The 16351-nt window shown below is 43.1% G+C and overlaps 1 protein-coding gene across 2 annotated transcripts in view; it reads right to left on the bottom strand.

The window, feature by feature from the left end:
• SPOCK1 (SPARC (osteonectin), cwcv and kazal like domains proteoglycan 1) overlaps positions 1–16351 on the bottom strand; it is a 498184-nt gene that overhangs the window by 69676 nt on the left and 412157 nt on the right. For both annotated transcript variants that reach the window (XM_041764681.1, XM_041764682.1), the window contains one exon: positions 15170–15284. In XM_041764681.1, coding sequence (XP_041620615.1) covers positions 15170–15284 — 115 coding nt within the window. The remainder of the gene's footprint in view (positions 1–15169; positions 15285–16351) is intronic.

The raw sequence follows: 16351 nt of genomic DNA, 5'->3' as shown, positions 1-16351 counted from the left end.
TCAAATTACTTTGAAATTCAATCTAAATCTCATCTTCCGAAAGTTTTCAAAATGATTTCTAATATTATCTGAGAGAATAGGCAAGAAGAGCCATAAAAATTCTGAAAAAAAAGAGTAACTTGTTACATGAAAAGATGAATGACAGAGTAAAATCATTACAAAAACTAGCTATTTAGAAAAGAGAGAGAAAAAAAAAAAGAACCCAAGGCTCAATTTCTCATTGTGCCCCGAAGTATAAGCTTTTGATGGATTAAAACGGTATTTTTTTCAAATCTTGGTCACATTCCATGAGTGGGTTACAACCACAGTTTTCTAAAATATGAAGTATAATGATAGAGAAGAGGAAACAGTGCCCATTATGCAGAGTAAGAGTGAGCACCGCCTGGTGAAAGCTCTAACCATATCGGCTCACAGTACAGACTATTTCTTCCTGTTCCAATGCCACTGGCCTAATGCACCAAACATGAAAAATTCAAGCCATGAAAGAACAAAATGAAAACATAGGTGAACTTTTTTATCTGGCTTCTGAGTTGGGGAGAGATTTCTAAACATACATCAAAGGCAGAAACTCCAAAAGAAAGGTATGGTAGACCTGACTGGGTGAAAACATCAAAACCTGAGTCTATCACAAAACACCATTAAAGGCAAACGACAATTCGGGAAAAAATGTGAAATATATATGACAGATTCCTATCCTTAATATGTAAAACAATCACCTTACAAATTACTGAGAGTAAGACTCACATCCTAAAAGGGAAAGCACAGGGAATATCAGGCAATCCATAAAGAAGAATCACAATTAGCCTTTATTTTTTTTTCATATATATAAAAAAATAAAAGTTAAATATGCCCTATACTCAAAGAAGTAAAAAAAAAAAAAAATCAAACTTTGACAGAGTCAAGTAATTGCCTCCCAAGATCCATTCTTCTGCTTTTCTTTGGTAACAAGAACAATGATTTTTAGAGGGCTTGTTGCTTTTCTAGCTTAAAAGTCCACATTGTTCAGCATCCAGGTGAGGTCATGTGACTAGACACAGCTCAAATTCAGAATGAGCTGGCCAGAGATGGAAGCAGGATTACATCCAGGTTCATAGAGGTCTGTTAGAAGTAACGTAGTGTGTTCCCTGCTCTTTTCTTTTTCCTGTTCACTAGATTATAGAAAAAACAGCTGGAGCTGGTGAGAGCTGCTGGCCCATGAGGTTGTATGCTAAGGTAGTCAGAGCAAGAGATACAAGGGTCCATACCTGGACATCCTATTACTTGATTTATTTTATACAAAAAGGAAATATTTTTTTTTTTTTTGCTTAAACCACTGTTATTTGAGTACCAGAGTGTCGATTATGTACTGCTCAGTCAAATTCTAACTAAAGAAAGTACCTTTTTTATCTATGCAGTGAAAAAATTCTTTAAAAAAATCATGGTCTCTAAAGCTGATAAGGTCCTGTGAATAGGTATTCTCATACACTGCTTAAGGTAGATGCTTTCTGGGAGAAATTTTGCTAGTACGTAACAAAAGTGCATATCCTTGTATCCAGAAATTCTACTACTCAGAATGTATTCTATGAAAATAATTAAGATATGTGCAAAGTTAATACGCAATGATGTTCACAAAAGCAGTGTTTGTAATAATGAAAAATTAGAGAGAAGCTAAATGCTTAATAATAGAAGACTAGTTATAAAAATTACAGTACATTTATAGAATCAGACACCACACAGCCATTAAAAATCAAGTTTTAAAAGAATAATTGATGATATGGGGATACTATCAAGTATTAAACTAATAATGAATATTTTAACATAGTATGTGATTATACTCAGTTTGGGAGACTCTGGGTAATTCTAATACTTTATTCTTAGTATTTTTCAGAATTTCACTAACACAAACATACATAACTCCTACAATTTTTTTTTTAGCATAACTAAAAAATCTGCATGTGTCTACTGCCTTTGGCCACATAGCTCTCTGCTCCAGGTGGGGGTTGGGGGGTTCCTTCTGCTTTCCTGCATGGACAGTGTGTTCTGATCCAACATGCCTCACTAGTTTGCACCTCTGGAATATGCTTTCCACTCCCCTATGAGTAGTCTTTACAAAGGATAAGGAACACTTGACATATGACCATAGTTCACTTACTGGTCAGATGTTCCCACTCCAAACCAATCCAATCCCCTGCATTCTGGGATCTACATGCTTTTGAGACACTCAGAGTATCTCATTGCACTCTGAGTGATGTTCCTGGGGCCATCTCGGGCCTCTCCTTCCCTAAATACCAAGATGTCATCATCCTTGACTCCCTGGGAGCTCCTGGCCTCACATCAATATTGCCTATCTTGAGGCAAACAGTCTTTAAAAAGAATGTGTTCTATGTTGATTAGAAAGTGTGTATTTAGCTTCAAGTAACAGAGAGTTTGATTAACAGTGGCATAAGTTCATAGAACTTTACTCTGTGACATAAGAAGTTAGCGAATAGGTAGTGATGATGTTGGTTCAACAGGGACCCACATTCTTCCCATGTTTCTGCTTTGTCATCTTCAATAGGTACACTTTAATCCACAGGCTTTTCACCTTGTGGTCACAAAATGGTTGCTGGAGCTCCACATAAACCTCTGCAGGGAGGAAGGATAGCACCCATTGCGCATGAAAGCAATAGCTTTCTCAAAAACCTCCAGAGGACTTTGCATGTGTTTCATTGCGTAGGACTGACTCAAAGGGCCACATCCTCAGCTGAAGAGAGACTGGAAAATTGGGAACATAGCTGTATACATCTGTCCTCAAACAAAACCAGAATTGAGTGAGTACAAGAAAGACAGATGAAAGAATCTGCTATGTGTTGGCAAGATTGATTCTAGAACCCCAAGGTCTCTGGGAAGGGAGAGCGTTACCAAACTACATGAAGAGCAGATCAAGTTATTCACATACATAGGGTGTGCGTGTGCACGTATGCATTACCTCATGAAAGACGGAGACCTGGTAGCCATTGAGTGTCTATAAGAACCAGCTGCTTTTGTAATTATCTCTGAGAATTCACTTCACTTTCCTAATAACCTCCTCAAATAGCCCTTATTCTCTTTACATTTTCAGATGAGAAAACAGAGATTCAGAGAGATTAAGTAGCTTGCCCAAATCCACAAAGATTTGGGTCCGTTCTTCAATCTCACAACTGCCTAATTTCACAGCCCATGCTTTCTCTAGCACAACAAGTATACCACTTGCCTTTCAGCAAGTTCTCTCATAGGTACCTAATAGGCAAATAATGCAGCATTGTAAGGATGAATGAGTTTGCATCAAAATTTGAAGATACATGGTTCAAGACTCAGGGGAGGTCTGAGATGGAAAGCAACCTTCTATGGGAAACAGAAGGTGGTAGGTATGTGAGCGACCATGACAGTGATCTCTCCTGTAACTGCTGCTCATGGACAAGGAGGCAAACAATCCAAGACTCCAAAGGACCAAGAATTCAACTCTGGTTATCACAGAAAAAGATCGAGGAAAACAACCCCAAGATTCTATTTTATTTTATTTATTTTATTTTATTATTTTATTTTATTTATTTTATTTTATTATTTTATTTTTTATTTTATTTTATTATTTTATTTTATTTTATTTTATTTATTTTTTATTATTATTTTTTTTACCCCAAGATTTTAGATGCCAACCTCAATCAGAAGTGTCAGAGTAAACCAAGAAGTCTGTCTCTGCCACATGTAGAAGGAACAGTAACTCAGAAAGGAAGTAGAGAGGCACCCGATGTAACCTGGATATTTATTTATTTAATAGTGATCATATTAAATGTGTAATAAGACATGTTATAGACTTATATTTATACTTAGTTTGTTCATTCCTTCAACAGACCCTATGCCAGGGATACAATGATGAATAAATTAGTCATAATCCCCACTTCCAAGGAAGTCACAATCAAGTTCATATACAATGGCAGTATATCAAGGGTTGCAAAATATAACAGTATGCCCCTATTTTTAAGTTAGTTTCCTTGTCTCAACTATGTGATATGAAGTCTAGCCCTTCTGACCCCTGAGACTATGGTAGCAGTAGGTCAAAAGTATAACAAAGTACTCATAAGGCAATAAAAAGCCTTTGGAGTATCAGACATATAAACCCAAATCCATAAAGAGATAAAAACATCCCAGCTCTAGACAATTGTCACCTTGGGACATAAGTGAACTCCACATGAAGACACATGAACAACATATAATTGATATATTTGATGTTAAGAGTTCTTATCATCCCAGTTAGAAGATAGCACAGGACCTGAGCACAGAATAGGCATTTAATAAATGGCGGGTGGGTGACGGATGGATGGACAGATGGACACCCAGGTGGACAGATGAACGGAAAGACAGATGAACAGATGGCTAGATGATGAAGACACATTATCACTACCTCCAAACTCAATCACTGCCCTCAACTTCAGAAAACAAAACAGAGTAGCTGTCAGATAAGACCTTAAGCTTTAAATTTTAGTTTTATTTTTTAACTTTTTTAAAGATTATTTATTTGAGAGAGAGAGAAAGAGAGAGGGGGCAAGCACAAGTAGGGGGAGGGGCAGAGAGAGAGGGAGACAAGCAGGCTCTCCTCTGTCTAAGCAGGGAGCCCAACATGGGGCTCAATCCCAAGACCTGGGATCATGACCTTCTCAAAAGCAAGAGTCAGATGCTTGACCAACTGAGCTACCCAAGTGTCCCTGAATTATTTTAAATAGGCTTAGAGGACTCCAGAGCAAGGTACATGAAGTCACAGATTGGTGTTATTTTAGTTCACTAAGTCTTTCCCCGAACAGGCAATTCCTACTAGATTCAGAGATAAGCAGTATTTAATTTAGCTACTGCACAACATAGAGATATGCATGATACTTGTATTAGAAACTCTCAATCCAAATGAAAAATTTTCTAGCTCCAGATACTCCCCCCTTCACCTAGAAATGTTCTCTGTGTTCTCATGAGAGCCTGAGTCAACTCTGAATAGAAAGTTCAAAGGATACAATACTTCTGTCATCAAGGCAAAAATATTTGCTTCCAAAGGCATCTTGAGGCCTTTTCCTAAGCCACGGAGGCAGGACATGGGGAGAGAGACCTGCCTGAGGCTGATATGGACGCCACCTGTTCCCATTCTGGAGGAGCTAGGAACACACACAGCAGTTAGGTTGTAACCTGAGGCCAAGCCCCAGAATGACTGGCCCAAGGAAGGCCACAGACTGGCAGCTGGGACTCACTGAGCCTGCCTCTTCAGGCTAGGGACCTAATTTGCTTACAATATCCAACCTTTCCAAGTATGGGAACATGCTTTGAAAACCGTAATAGTCTATACATTTTATCAATTAATTCATTCCACCATGATGGAAGACGGCCTCATCTCTGCCTTGCACTGGCCCATACACTGTGCTGGGCACCTCACATGCAGAATCACAGACAAGAGACTGCCAGGTGAAGGGACCCCACAGCAGCCACCCTTTAAGACCTGGGGAGGAGTATGGGGGTAGGGGGAAGGTCCTGGCCCCTGGGCACAGCCAGCAGAATCCCCACCCTGAAGGAACTTGGTCGGAGGCTGGGCTCTCAACACACATCAGGCCAATGGAGCAGGAGGACCAGATGCTACACAACTCCTGTCCTGGATCTCTGAACAATCTCTGGGTATTAGCTTGCTTTAGGACAGAGTCTCCTAAATCCTAAAACCTGGAGAGATGTAGGGACAGGGATCCAGACCTTTTTAGCCTCAGTAATGCTAAATTGTTCCCCTGTCAGGGGAACAATTCCAGAGGATTAATAGCCTCATAAAAAGAAGGGCTTTTTTTTTTTAACTTGGCTTAAAAATAATTTTTTGCAAGTCATTTTTGGGGAGTATTTGTCCCTGTGCATTGGGACATGATCAGAATTCTGAGCAAAACCCCTGTCTGCCCTAATTCTCCGGTCTTTGACACCCAACTTCTAAATCTGGTTTCACAGCGTCAGTATTCCCTGCCTAGGTGTTTTTAAAGCCAGGGCTGTGCTCACATCTCTTGCTGGGGTGGGACCCTTAAGACTCAAGTCGATTGCTAGCCCTGCCCTGCCTCCACATGTGACCTGCTGGAAAGAGCCTTTCAAGAGACTCAGGCATAGACAAAGCATAGCCAGGCCAAGAAAACTAAAATAAACTGATGGTCTCTAGGCTGGGGTGGGAGGAAACAGGCCTATGTAACCAGTTTTCTGGGATACCTCAGCAAATAGGTAAGAAGTAGGCTGCATTGGTTTTTTACACTGATCCTTTTACACAACAAAAGTTAGTCAGCATGACCTGCTACTATATCATGGGGAAATCTGAAAGCAAGAATTCTCATGTCCTACAACCCCCTGCTCATCCTCATCACCTCTTCCGCCCTAGAATTATGGCACCTGCGCTTCCCAGAACTTCACCTATGTGGTTCTGAAGTTCTGTCTCCTTGCAACACATCCCAGGTCTTGAAATAATGAGATTCCCCAGCAGAACCCCTGCTGTGTAAGGAGGTCGGGCCTTCTCTTGCTACAAAACTCCTTCTTGTCAAGCAGGAGGGGCCCTTAGGGCTACTCTTCTGGGGTTGAGAGAGGAACACACACTTTCTGACACCATCACGATTTCCATCTGTCTCTTCCCTCTGTCTCTTCAGACTGAAGAAATCGGGCTGATTGTTTTGTTTTAGTTTTGGCTGCACATCCAACCAATATAAATGTCTAGTACTATCTATGCAACCAACTGCTTATTCTGTGCTTTTATCTACCATCATCATATATTCCTCAAGGTAAATCATAAAAGCGACATTCCTACTTCCTTCAGGTCTAATTACCACTTTTAGTTTTTAAACAGAGAATCACCATCATCACCATTAAGGTAATGATGATAATGACACAACAGCTGTAGGTTCTGAACTCTATGTTTCCAGTTAAAAGTGAGCTCATCCATTCTCACCACACTTGTTAGGATGGTGTCACACCCCCCCCCCCCCGCCCCCTTCCTAACTCCTCACATGGCCAATGCTCTCACAAAGTCTCTGGGATCCAGAAAGAAAGAGGCCCACCAACATTTTACTAAGCAGCTGGCATTGTGGGGTGGCAGCCACTTGCTTTCTTCTGATTATAATTTCAATTTATTTTTTATTGTAATGCTGTCTTTTCTTTTCGATAGATAGCAAGGCAATGGAACAATAGTCGACTTCAGGACAGATTACAAATGAATTTTTATCTTTAAGGAGCTAGCTTGGAAACCTGCGGCTATCAGAAAAACATAATACGGTGGTGAGCGATGAGCCCATGCCAGTGCTGTGATAAACTTCAGAGAGCTAAGCGTGCCTACAGAAAGGAAGAGAAGAAAATGAGCAAGGACGTTAATTCTCTCACCTTGGACAAAGCCTGTCAGGGAATGCTGGGCTCTCAGGGAAGGAGGGCAGGCTCTGAGAGATGAAAGCACACACCACCCAGTGAGGGGTACTTTAAATGTGTGGCTCTAAGTCTGCATATTTATTTTTCTTTTTCTGAAGAAAGCTTGCCCTTTCACTGGACATTCAATTTAGGTTAAGAACACAGTCTAATATGAGTGTAAGAGAGTGAGCTCCAGAAAAGCCTTCAAATCTCTGCTCTGTCATTTATTAGCTGTGTGGCCTTGGGCAAGGTACCAGATCCCAAATTTTCCCACCAGCTACAGAGATGACATTATTTGGTTAGAAGAATTGAATGTATACATCACAGGCTTAGCTGGTACACACATAAAGCACCTTGTACAGATGACCTCTTGTCCTGATAAACCATTTTGTGGTCATTTTAAACATTATAAATTATGGTACATCTATATACAGGATAACTCTTAGAATGAGGCAGAGTCATTCAACATTTGGCATATCCTTGTTGGGAATTCAGACAAAACACCCTCATATAACTTCCATTATAGTTGGGTGAGACGAGACAATACAGAAAAGAGGTCCATGTGATCTAGTAGAAGGTGATGAATGATACAGAAGAAAACAAAGGAGGAAAGGGGGTAAGAGGTGCGAAGGAGACCTCCTGAGAAGGTGACATGTGTGTAGGGATTTGAAGAGGTGGTGGATGGAACGCACTGTGGAGGTGTCTGGGCAGATGGGCCAGGCCGAGGGCTCCTGCAAAGCTCAGAGGCAGGAGTACCAAGAGCTCTCCTGAGGGTCCCCATGGGCCTATTTGCCTAGAGCCAAGCAAGCAAAGGGTACAGCAGCAGAAGACGGGCATAGGGATATAGCAGGGGATCTGAGCACGGTGGGCCTTGCAGGTCACTGAAAGGACGTTCCTTAGCTCTTCCTTTTAATCAAGAAGGTAAGTCATCAGAGTGTTTTGAACAGGGGATTATACTATGTGACTTACATTGTACAGAACTGGTTTAACTACTGCATTCAAAAGAGGATGTAGGGGCCCAGGGATCAATTAGGAAGCTATTAAAATAAAAGAGGAGGATATCTTGGACCACTAGGGTAGTGGCAGTGGAGTTGGTAAGAAGTGGATATATCTGGAAATCTCTTTGAAAGCATTGAGCATTTGAGACAAAGAGGACTTCCTTTTCACTTCAGCCAATCAAAAGATGAAGGTGCCAATTATTAAGATGGTAAATACTGCAGGAGGAAGCAGCAGTTTGGGGATGAAGATCTGCGGTTTGATTTTGGACATTAAGCTTAATACACCCACAGGCATCAAATGGAAATGCTAAGCGGTCCTTATATAAGTCCGAAGCTCAAGAGGTTGGCTAGAAGGAAGGATGAAGGAGAAAAGATAGATGTCCTCAAACACACATCTGTGTACTTAGATGAAAAACAAATCTATGATATATAAAAGTGGCAGTGTATAAAATATTACATAGAATGTATTCCTAATTTAGGATGAGTAAAGTTTAAAAATTATGTTACTATATGTATATTGAAAACAACTGGGAGCACATGCAACAAAAGGCTAAAAGGAGAAATCTAAGAGACTTTTGCCAAATCATTTAGATTTTAAAGAAGAACGTGTATTAATTTATAAATTTAAAACAAATCTGGGCAAAAGAAGAGTGCCATTTAGGTGAACTTTCAAAGCCAGTCATTTCCAGCACAGACCTTTCTCTGGACTCCACTTATGACCATGGCCATGCTCTGCCTCAGTTTACCCTTCTCTCCTTCTGTATCCACAACTCTCTCCCATCAGCTGCTGCCCCATAGACTTTTGAATGACTGGGAGAACCACTACTTTGTCAGGGCTGAACCCACAGAAGAGGAAGATCCTGAGTTTAAAAACAGAGTCAGCAGTGACTCCAAGGGCCCTGACTAGTAAGTTTCTCTTCTTTGTAGTTGCCAATTTAAATTCTGAAGCTTTTCTTTTTTCTTTTTTTTTAAGGTCATGACATTGAGAATAACAAGGCCCTAAAAATTAAACGTTCCTTTACATGTTTAATTTCTGGCTATAGTGCAGCACCGAGTAAGTGAACAAAGCTGAATGGGCATGGCAAGGTTAAGACAAACTGCTTTTAAATTGCAAGTTTGCAAGCCCGAGGCCTTCCCCCGCCCCATTACACAATAGGCATTAAAGAAAAATGTTCTTTCCTGGATACAAAGATAACCCTCCATTTTGCTAGGAGCTTCTGCAGCAGGATTCTTTTAGGGTTTTTCCACTGAGACATTACAGCTAGGAAGAACTCTTTATCCCATCTCTTTGGCACCACCTCCTGTTCTCGGTTAAACACTTTTCCCAACTCCACTTGTGATAAGTAATGGAATTAGACAACCGTCTGTCAACCCAGGACTTTTTTTCCCCCAGAATCTAGCCTGGGGTTGAAATCACCATTTGAGAAAAGAAAATCATCGTAGACTATTTTTTCTACTGTTTCAAATAGCTCAGAGGCAGGGAAGCTGTTATTCCCTCTTCAGCACACCCTGCTAGAAGGACTTATTGCAGCGCACCCTTTCCTCCCTGGCCTGAACCACTCACGCCTCCTACCCTCCCCCTACTTCCCCCCCCCCACCCCCGCACACATCAGGCCGGGAGGGGGTGTCAGTGTCCCAGCCTTCTCCAGCACGCCAGGTTGCCTGCTGACCCATATTCCCTTTCTCCAAAGCTAATCCATGGCAACTGAAGCAAAAGAGCTGTGCTCAGAGACAGTGATGTTCTCGCTGCTTCCTCCTCCAAAGACAGAGGAAGAGGGAAGTGGGACAGCTTCTGTGGAATGCCTTTGAAACACTGCTACTTGTGGAGAACACGGTGACATTCTCAGCTTGACTGGAGACGCTCCAAGATTTGGGCAAGTGACGTCACCCCCTGGAGGGTGCACAGGCAGCTGGACAGAGCCACTAGCCTGGGAGTCCAGAGGCTCAGGCTAGGAGAGAGCTTCAGGCCCATCAACAGTCTGGCCTCAGGCAAGGTTCCCGCTATCACTGGGCCTTCCAGGCTCCTCCACTGGTACATGGGACCAGTACAAAGATGACTGGAGGTCAAACTCTTTTCCTACAGATGCAGTGAAATGTGGTAAAGCATAAAGATAGAGTCATTTCTGGGGGAAGTCTGAGGCCCCATCCCTCTGGCCTTCCCTTGGTCCTCATGGGAAACCCAAGGCATCTTTAGGAACACAAGGGTCCCCTCAACACAGCATGGAAGAAAAGTGACATTTTTTCCTGATGTTATATCCTACAACAGCAGAATTTCCACCTCAGTGATGGGGGAGCCTCAAACCCCTCCTTCAGATGGAATAAGGCTGCCAAGCCCAGGTTGAGGGGAGAGGGGGTGTTTTGTTTCTGGAGAAAAGGGAGGATAGGTAGAAGGAGCCAGGTTCAGCTGGGAGGCGGGCGAATGTTGGTGAGTTTTAAAATGTATCCTAAGGACTTGCATGGGAAGAGACTATATTCCCCTCAGATTTTCAACCACCATGAAGAAATCCAGAAGCAAACACATAACTTTCCTCACCTCCTTCACTAAGGATTGAAGAAAAAGCAGCAGAAATAGCCCCTAAGCTAAAGAGTTAATGTCAGATGTAAGAACTGACTTCCTAACTGGGCTGCCTGTTGATGACTGGACAACACCAAGAGAAATTCAACGTGAATCTTTCTGGGAAGACTCTTAGAAATAAGCACAGAAATCCAGGCCTAACATGAGATTTCAGTTTCATCTCCCTCTTTTTAATTTCTTTCTTTCTTTTTTTTTTTTTGGACAATTGCTTCTTTATACTCTAGGGGCTGGCAACACAGAGATGAGAGGTTTTAAAAAGCTTTTTTAAGCTTTATTAAGTCACTTGTCCAGGGTCATGAGGTCATTGAGAGGTGTGGGAGGAAACATTCCTGGATATCCAAGGGTGACTGCACCTTCTACAATGTCTTCAGGGACCACGTCAAAGGAGAGATGAAAAAAAAAAAAATCAAGAGAATAATCAACCACTTCACTTTGACTTTCTAGAAATGTTCTTAAAACTTAAAGCTGAGATGAGAGAGTTCTGATGTGCAAGAACTGGGTATATTCTAATTCAAAGACCAAAGGCTGGAAGAAGCAGAGTACTCTGAGATTCACAGGACAAAGCATTACCCCTGGCACTCACATACCTTCGACACATCCTGCAGTGGTCCAAGCTGATGCTACAAGAAGTGACATTTTAGAAAGGAGACAAACAGATCAAGGCAGGTGAGCCCCCATGAAAGGTTCTGCTCACCGCTGTTCTTCCTATGTCCAACCCAACTCTGGGTTCCAGGCAGGAAAGAGGCACTTGTGAAACCACAGACAGATGCACAGCCCCGGTGACAAAGAGGACCTGTGCTCTCCCACCCACTGGGTATCCCATTCAGGGCCAGCTTTATGGAAATGTCCTCTGCCTAACATGGAGGTGGCTGTCAAGCAGATCCAAGGCCGGAGGGCCTGGCATAGCAACCTCACCAGTCCTGCTTGACACTACCAGTTTATGGAAGTATGTCCACAACTTTCCGTGGCCCTGAAGGGGGCCAGAGAAGGGCTGTGTGAGGACTAGTAAACCCAGAAGAGCAGGACATAAAGGAAAGAGCACTGGGTCCGACCCAACAGTCGTGGTAAGCGCAGTTCATGACGGAATTGCCATCTTCCACGGACGCAGTGAGCACGCACGCTGCCAGCCAGCTAAGTGAAGGTGGTGACAGCTCATGGAGTTGGATACCAAAGACAGACAACAGAAGGAGCCACTTCCCAGCAATTTCACAGCTCAGAAGCCAACCTCTTATTTCCCAGAAATTAGATACGTCCTGGAATTAGCATAAATTATCTAGATGTGACACCATTACTGTCACAAGAAACCAAAGTTCAAAAGAGAGACAAGACTGACAATAGAACATCATCAATGCTAACCACAACTGCCACACCCCTGACACACCTGTGTCTGCAAGACCACCAAACATCATTTCTGCAAGAGGCACAGGAGCAGGAATGTCCTGACATGGTGCGGAGCTCCGACGTGTCTCAGAAAGGGACGGGCTTCCCCTCCCACGGCCCACAGCCTCTGTGAGGTCACTGCTCATCATTTCACCTCTGACCTCTCTCTTGCACCCTCTCTGTCCCTTTCATTCTACCTGCCTGTGAAAGCAGGCACTTGCTGATAAGAACCAATGGCTATAGTTAATTTATTACATACCCAACAGCCTCCTCACAGAGAACAGTATAATCCCCTATCAGGGTGTAATGCTTAACTATTCTGCTTCCCCCTCATGCAGGTATTAAAAAAACAAAACAACAACAACAACAACAACAAAAACTCTGCAGTAAGTCACAGCCCAGAAAGTGGGTCTTAAACCAAGGAGGACAATCTCAGAGCCTCTCACAAAGAACTGTACTGAGTTTGATCGATACTTCAAGTAACAGACTCATCACTGTAAGCTTCCAGGGTGATATTTCTTAGACAAGTGCCAGATGATACGAGACACGGTGTGGAGTTCCAGGGCTCCTTTGGGTGCAGAGGCAGATGACTTCATAAAAACCAACTGCTGACCCAGGAGCCAGTGGAACAAAAAATAATTACACAGGACTGAAAGAACTGATGAAGAGGATATAATTTTGATTATTCGTTTTGGAAAACTGTTGGTATTACTTTTTATTGTCATCATTTCTGATAGGTTTATGAGGTCCCTTCTCATTCTTCCTGCTTTATCTCTTATATATTAATCTTGTAGTTCACGCTTTTTCAAACATTTTCAAATGAAACACTTTTAAATGGCATTCTTGTTCTCACTGACCTTTCAGGATTCGCAGACAATACTCTTGTCTAAAGTCTCTTTACTGTTAATGGCAATGCAGTAACTTGCAAAGGTTCAGTAAGAATCTGTTCTAATTTTTACCAGAACATGATTAAACAAATGCATGGTACAGGCAAGACTATACCTGGAGTGTCCTATTTGGGAGTGAATCTCATTTAATCAGGTGTGACAAAGCCCACCATTAAGAGATAAGCCTTGGGGTGCCTGGCTGGCACAGTCGGTAGAGCACATGACTCTTTATCTCTGAGTAAGAGGTTTGAGCCCCATGTCAGGCATAGAGAAGAAAGAAAAGAAAGAAAAGAAAGAAAAGAAAGAAAAGAAAGAAAGAAAGAAAGAAAGAAAGAAAGAAAGAAAGAAAGAAAAGAAAAGAAAAGAAAGAGAAAGAAAGAAAAGAAAAAAGAGAAAGAGAAGAGAAGAGAAGAGAAGAGAAGAGAAGAGAAGAGAAGAGAAGAGAAGAGAGAAGAGAGAAGAGAAGAGGTGTTGTACTTCATTTGGAGACTTCCCAGGAAACCAGTCTGTTACCTTACCATGGCAAATCAGGAAGCCTAAATAGATTTGGAAGCCCCCGAGGAGAGGCGAATTCACCCCTTTGGAGAGATATCACAGGCAAAATGGTGGAGGTGACTTTCCTGGTTTGGGTTCCTCACCTCAAAATAGGAGAGTAAACCAAAGCGGGAAACAACAGACTGCAAATAACAGAGACTATTGAAATTTCTAGGATTATTAAGAAATCCCCAGACAGAAGTGAATTTTCTGGATATTGTCACTGCTTCACACCAGGGCTTTGGGTTTTTGGACAATACTCCAAGGGGGTGTGTGTACATGAATGAACATTCGTCACTGCAGTTATTTAAATGAATCAGGCCCAAAGACAGCACCATCAGCATCTTGGAACCAAGAGGAATTTATGGGGATTAGCTGTGACCCTATTACCAGCTTACAAGTCCTTCCATGTTCTGAGCCAAATCTTCCAAAGAGCATTGTAACACAATATTCCTGTGACCACCGCTGTAAACATGTGCACATCCAAGCAACCTCACCGATGTGCCCTGGAAAAGTCAATACGACCCACGAAGAGGGAAATACCTAAACACATACACCCTGATCACCCTCTCCCATTACCAACAGAAGATGCTTTATTTTATTATTTTATTTTTTTATAGATCCCCACCCCTCCAGAAGATGCTTTAGAAGAAACGTGTGCTTGCGTGTGTGCATGCACACACACACACATGCACACAGAAATGTGCAACACTTTCCATGGAACTAGCAGCTACAGCCAAGAAAGCCCAGCTTCACAGAAGGCTAATGCAAACTTCCATCTTGGGTCTTAAAGAGGGCTCAAAAATGGGCCAAGGCCAGAGGGACAGCCTTCCTTTCTCCATCACTAAAATATCCAAATAAGGCCCAACCCTTCCTGACCCTCTCAGCCATGAAAGAGAAACAGCTGCCCCTGGAGAATTTTTGTTTTTATATATCCTCTGGCTCCATGCTGCATTCTGAGTCTGCTATATTAAGGAAGAAATCCTTTTTGGGGAGAAGACTCCCCACCGTTGTGACATCACTGCAGTCTCCGTTTTGAAACTTGGCCTTGAGAAGTTCAAATGGCTTAGACATTAAAGTTCAAGGAAGCCCCGGATGTACCACAGAGCAGGCCCTCAGCTGAGATGCTAAAAAACCCTGCCCTTCCCGTGCTATAGTCAATTTGACCTCTCCAAGAACCCAGTACATGCCCTTGTCTAATAGAATTCAAAGACTCTTAGCTCTTCTTTTTCTTTTTAATGGTAGCTGAAGGCAGTTCAGTTTCAAGTCCCTACCAAGCTGGAGCACTCACCAGGCTCCTCCATTTCCCCTACATGAGCTCCAACAGCTCTGCCCAGTGCCAGCTCCTGGTATGGGGGCAGAGCATGGCCGTGTCAATCCCCCTCCAGGGGCTCTCCTGGAATCCCACTCACCATTCTTTTCTGTCTTGTGTTTTGATGGCCCAGGCTCCGGGAGACATGGACAGGGCCCATCACAGAGGATGTTGAGGCTTTTGCCAGTAGAACAAGCATGGAACTCCAACTTGCACTGCAAAGGGAAACAGAACAGGAGTTAAGAATGCAGCCAAGCAGACTCCTCCCTGGCTTCCTCAGGAAGCAGCCAGCGCCTCTCCAACCAGTCACACTCCTGGGAGCAAAGGCAGAGAAAGAAGGGGTCTCTCTCAAGTCAAGGTCCAAATGGCAGAAGGCTAAATAAGAAACGACCTTTTATGTCTTCCCAAATGCCTGGAGTAACATCTAAAATCACTGCAGAGCATCACAGCACTTACTGTAGTCAGTGATAAACACAACTGTAACTTAATACAAGTACTCACCTGCAACGATATCTTGGAGTCCTGGAAGTCCACAAAGGCTCACCCACCTAGCAGAAGGCCACTCCCCCCAATCCTGTCCCTATCCCTTTGCCCCAACACAGGGATCCTGGGCCCTCTCAGCTGCTCACAGGCTCCCCCTGGGCCCCAAGGCACAGTAACCACCTCGTCAGCACACTAGGGTGATGTACATGAGACCCGGCTCCTCCCATCGGGAACAAGCAAGGACCAGAAGCTTTTGTTTCAACCATCCCAAACCTGAGTGTTACACAGTCCTTACTCCAGAGGATGCCTATGGGGGTCTCTGGCCTGGGACTGGGTGCAAGCACCCATCTAATTCTCAGATTCAATGGTGAAGCCCAAAAGCTAGCATCTCTTCTTGTCAGCCCTGTATGAGTCACACTGGTAGTATTTTTTTTCTTTTATTCATGAGAGAGACACACACACACACACACACACACACACAGAGAGAGAGAGGGAGAGGGGGAGAGAGAGAGAGAGAGAGAGAGAGAGAGAGAGAGAGAGAGAGAGGCGGAGACACAGGCAGAGGGAGAAGCAGGATCCATGCAGGGAGCCTGACTTGGGACTCGATCCCCGGTCTCCAGGATCAGGCCCTGGACTGAAGGCGGCGCTAAACCTCTGAGCCACTCAGGGATCCCCACACTGGTATTATTTTGGCCACTTTCCACCAGTTTAATTCTTTCTGCTACTTTAATTGTCAAGTTGCAACTGATTCAGAACACAGGCCAGAAAGGATGTTGTTTATAAGAGCAAAAGAGCGCAA

This window comes from Vulpes lagopus, chromosome 7 (assembly GCF_018345385.1).
Source record: "Vulpes lagopus strain Blue_001 chromosome 7, ASM1834538v1, whole genome shotgun sequence".
Lineage (NCBI taxonomy): Eukaryota > Metazoa > Chordata > Mammalia > Carnivora > Canidae > Vulpes > Vulpes lagopus.
Note: the sequence above shows the minus strand (reverse complement) of the source record. Positions and strands in the feature narration are given on the sequence as shown.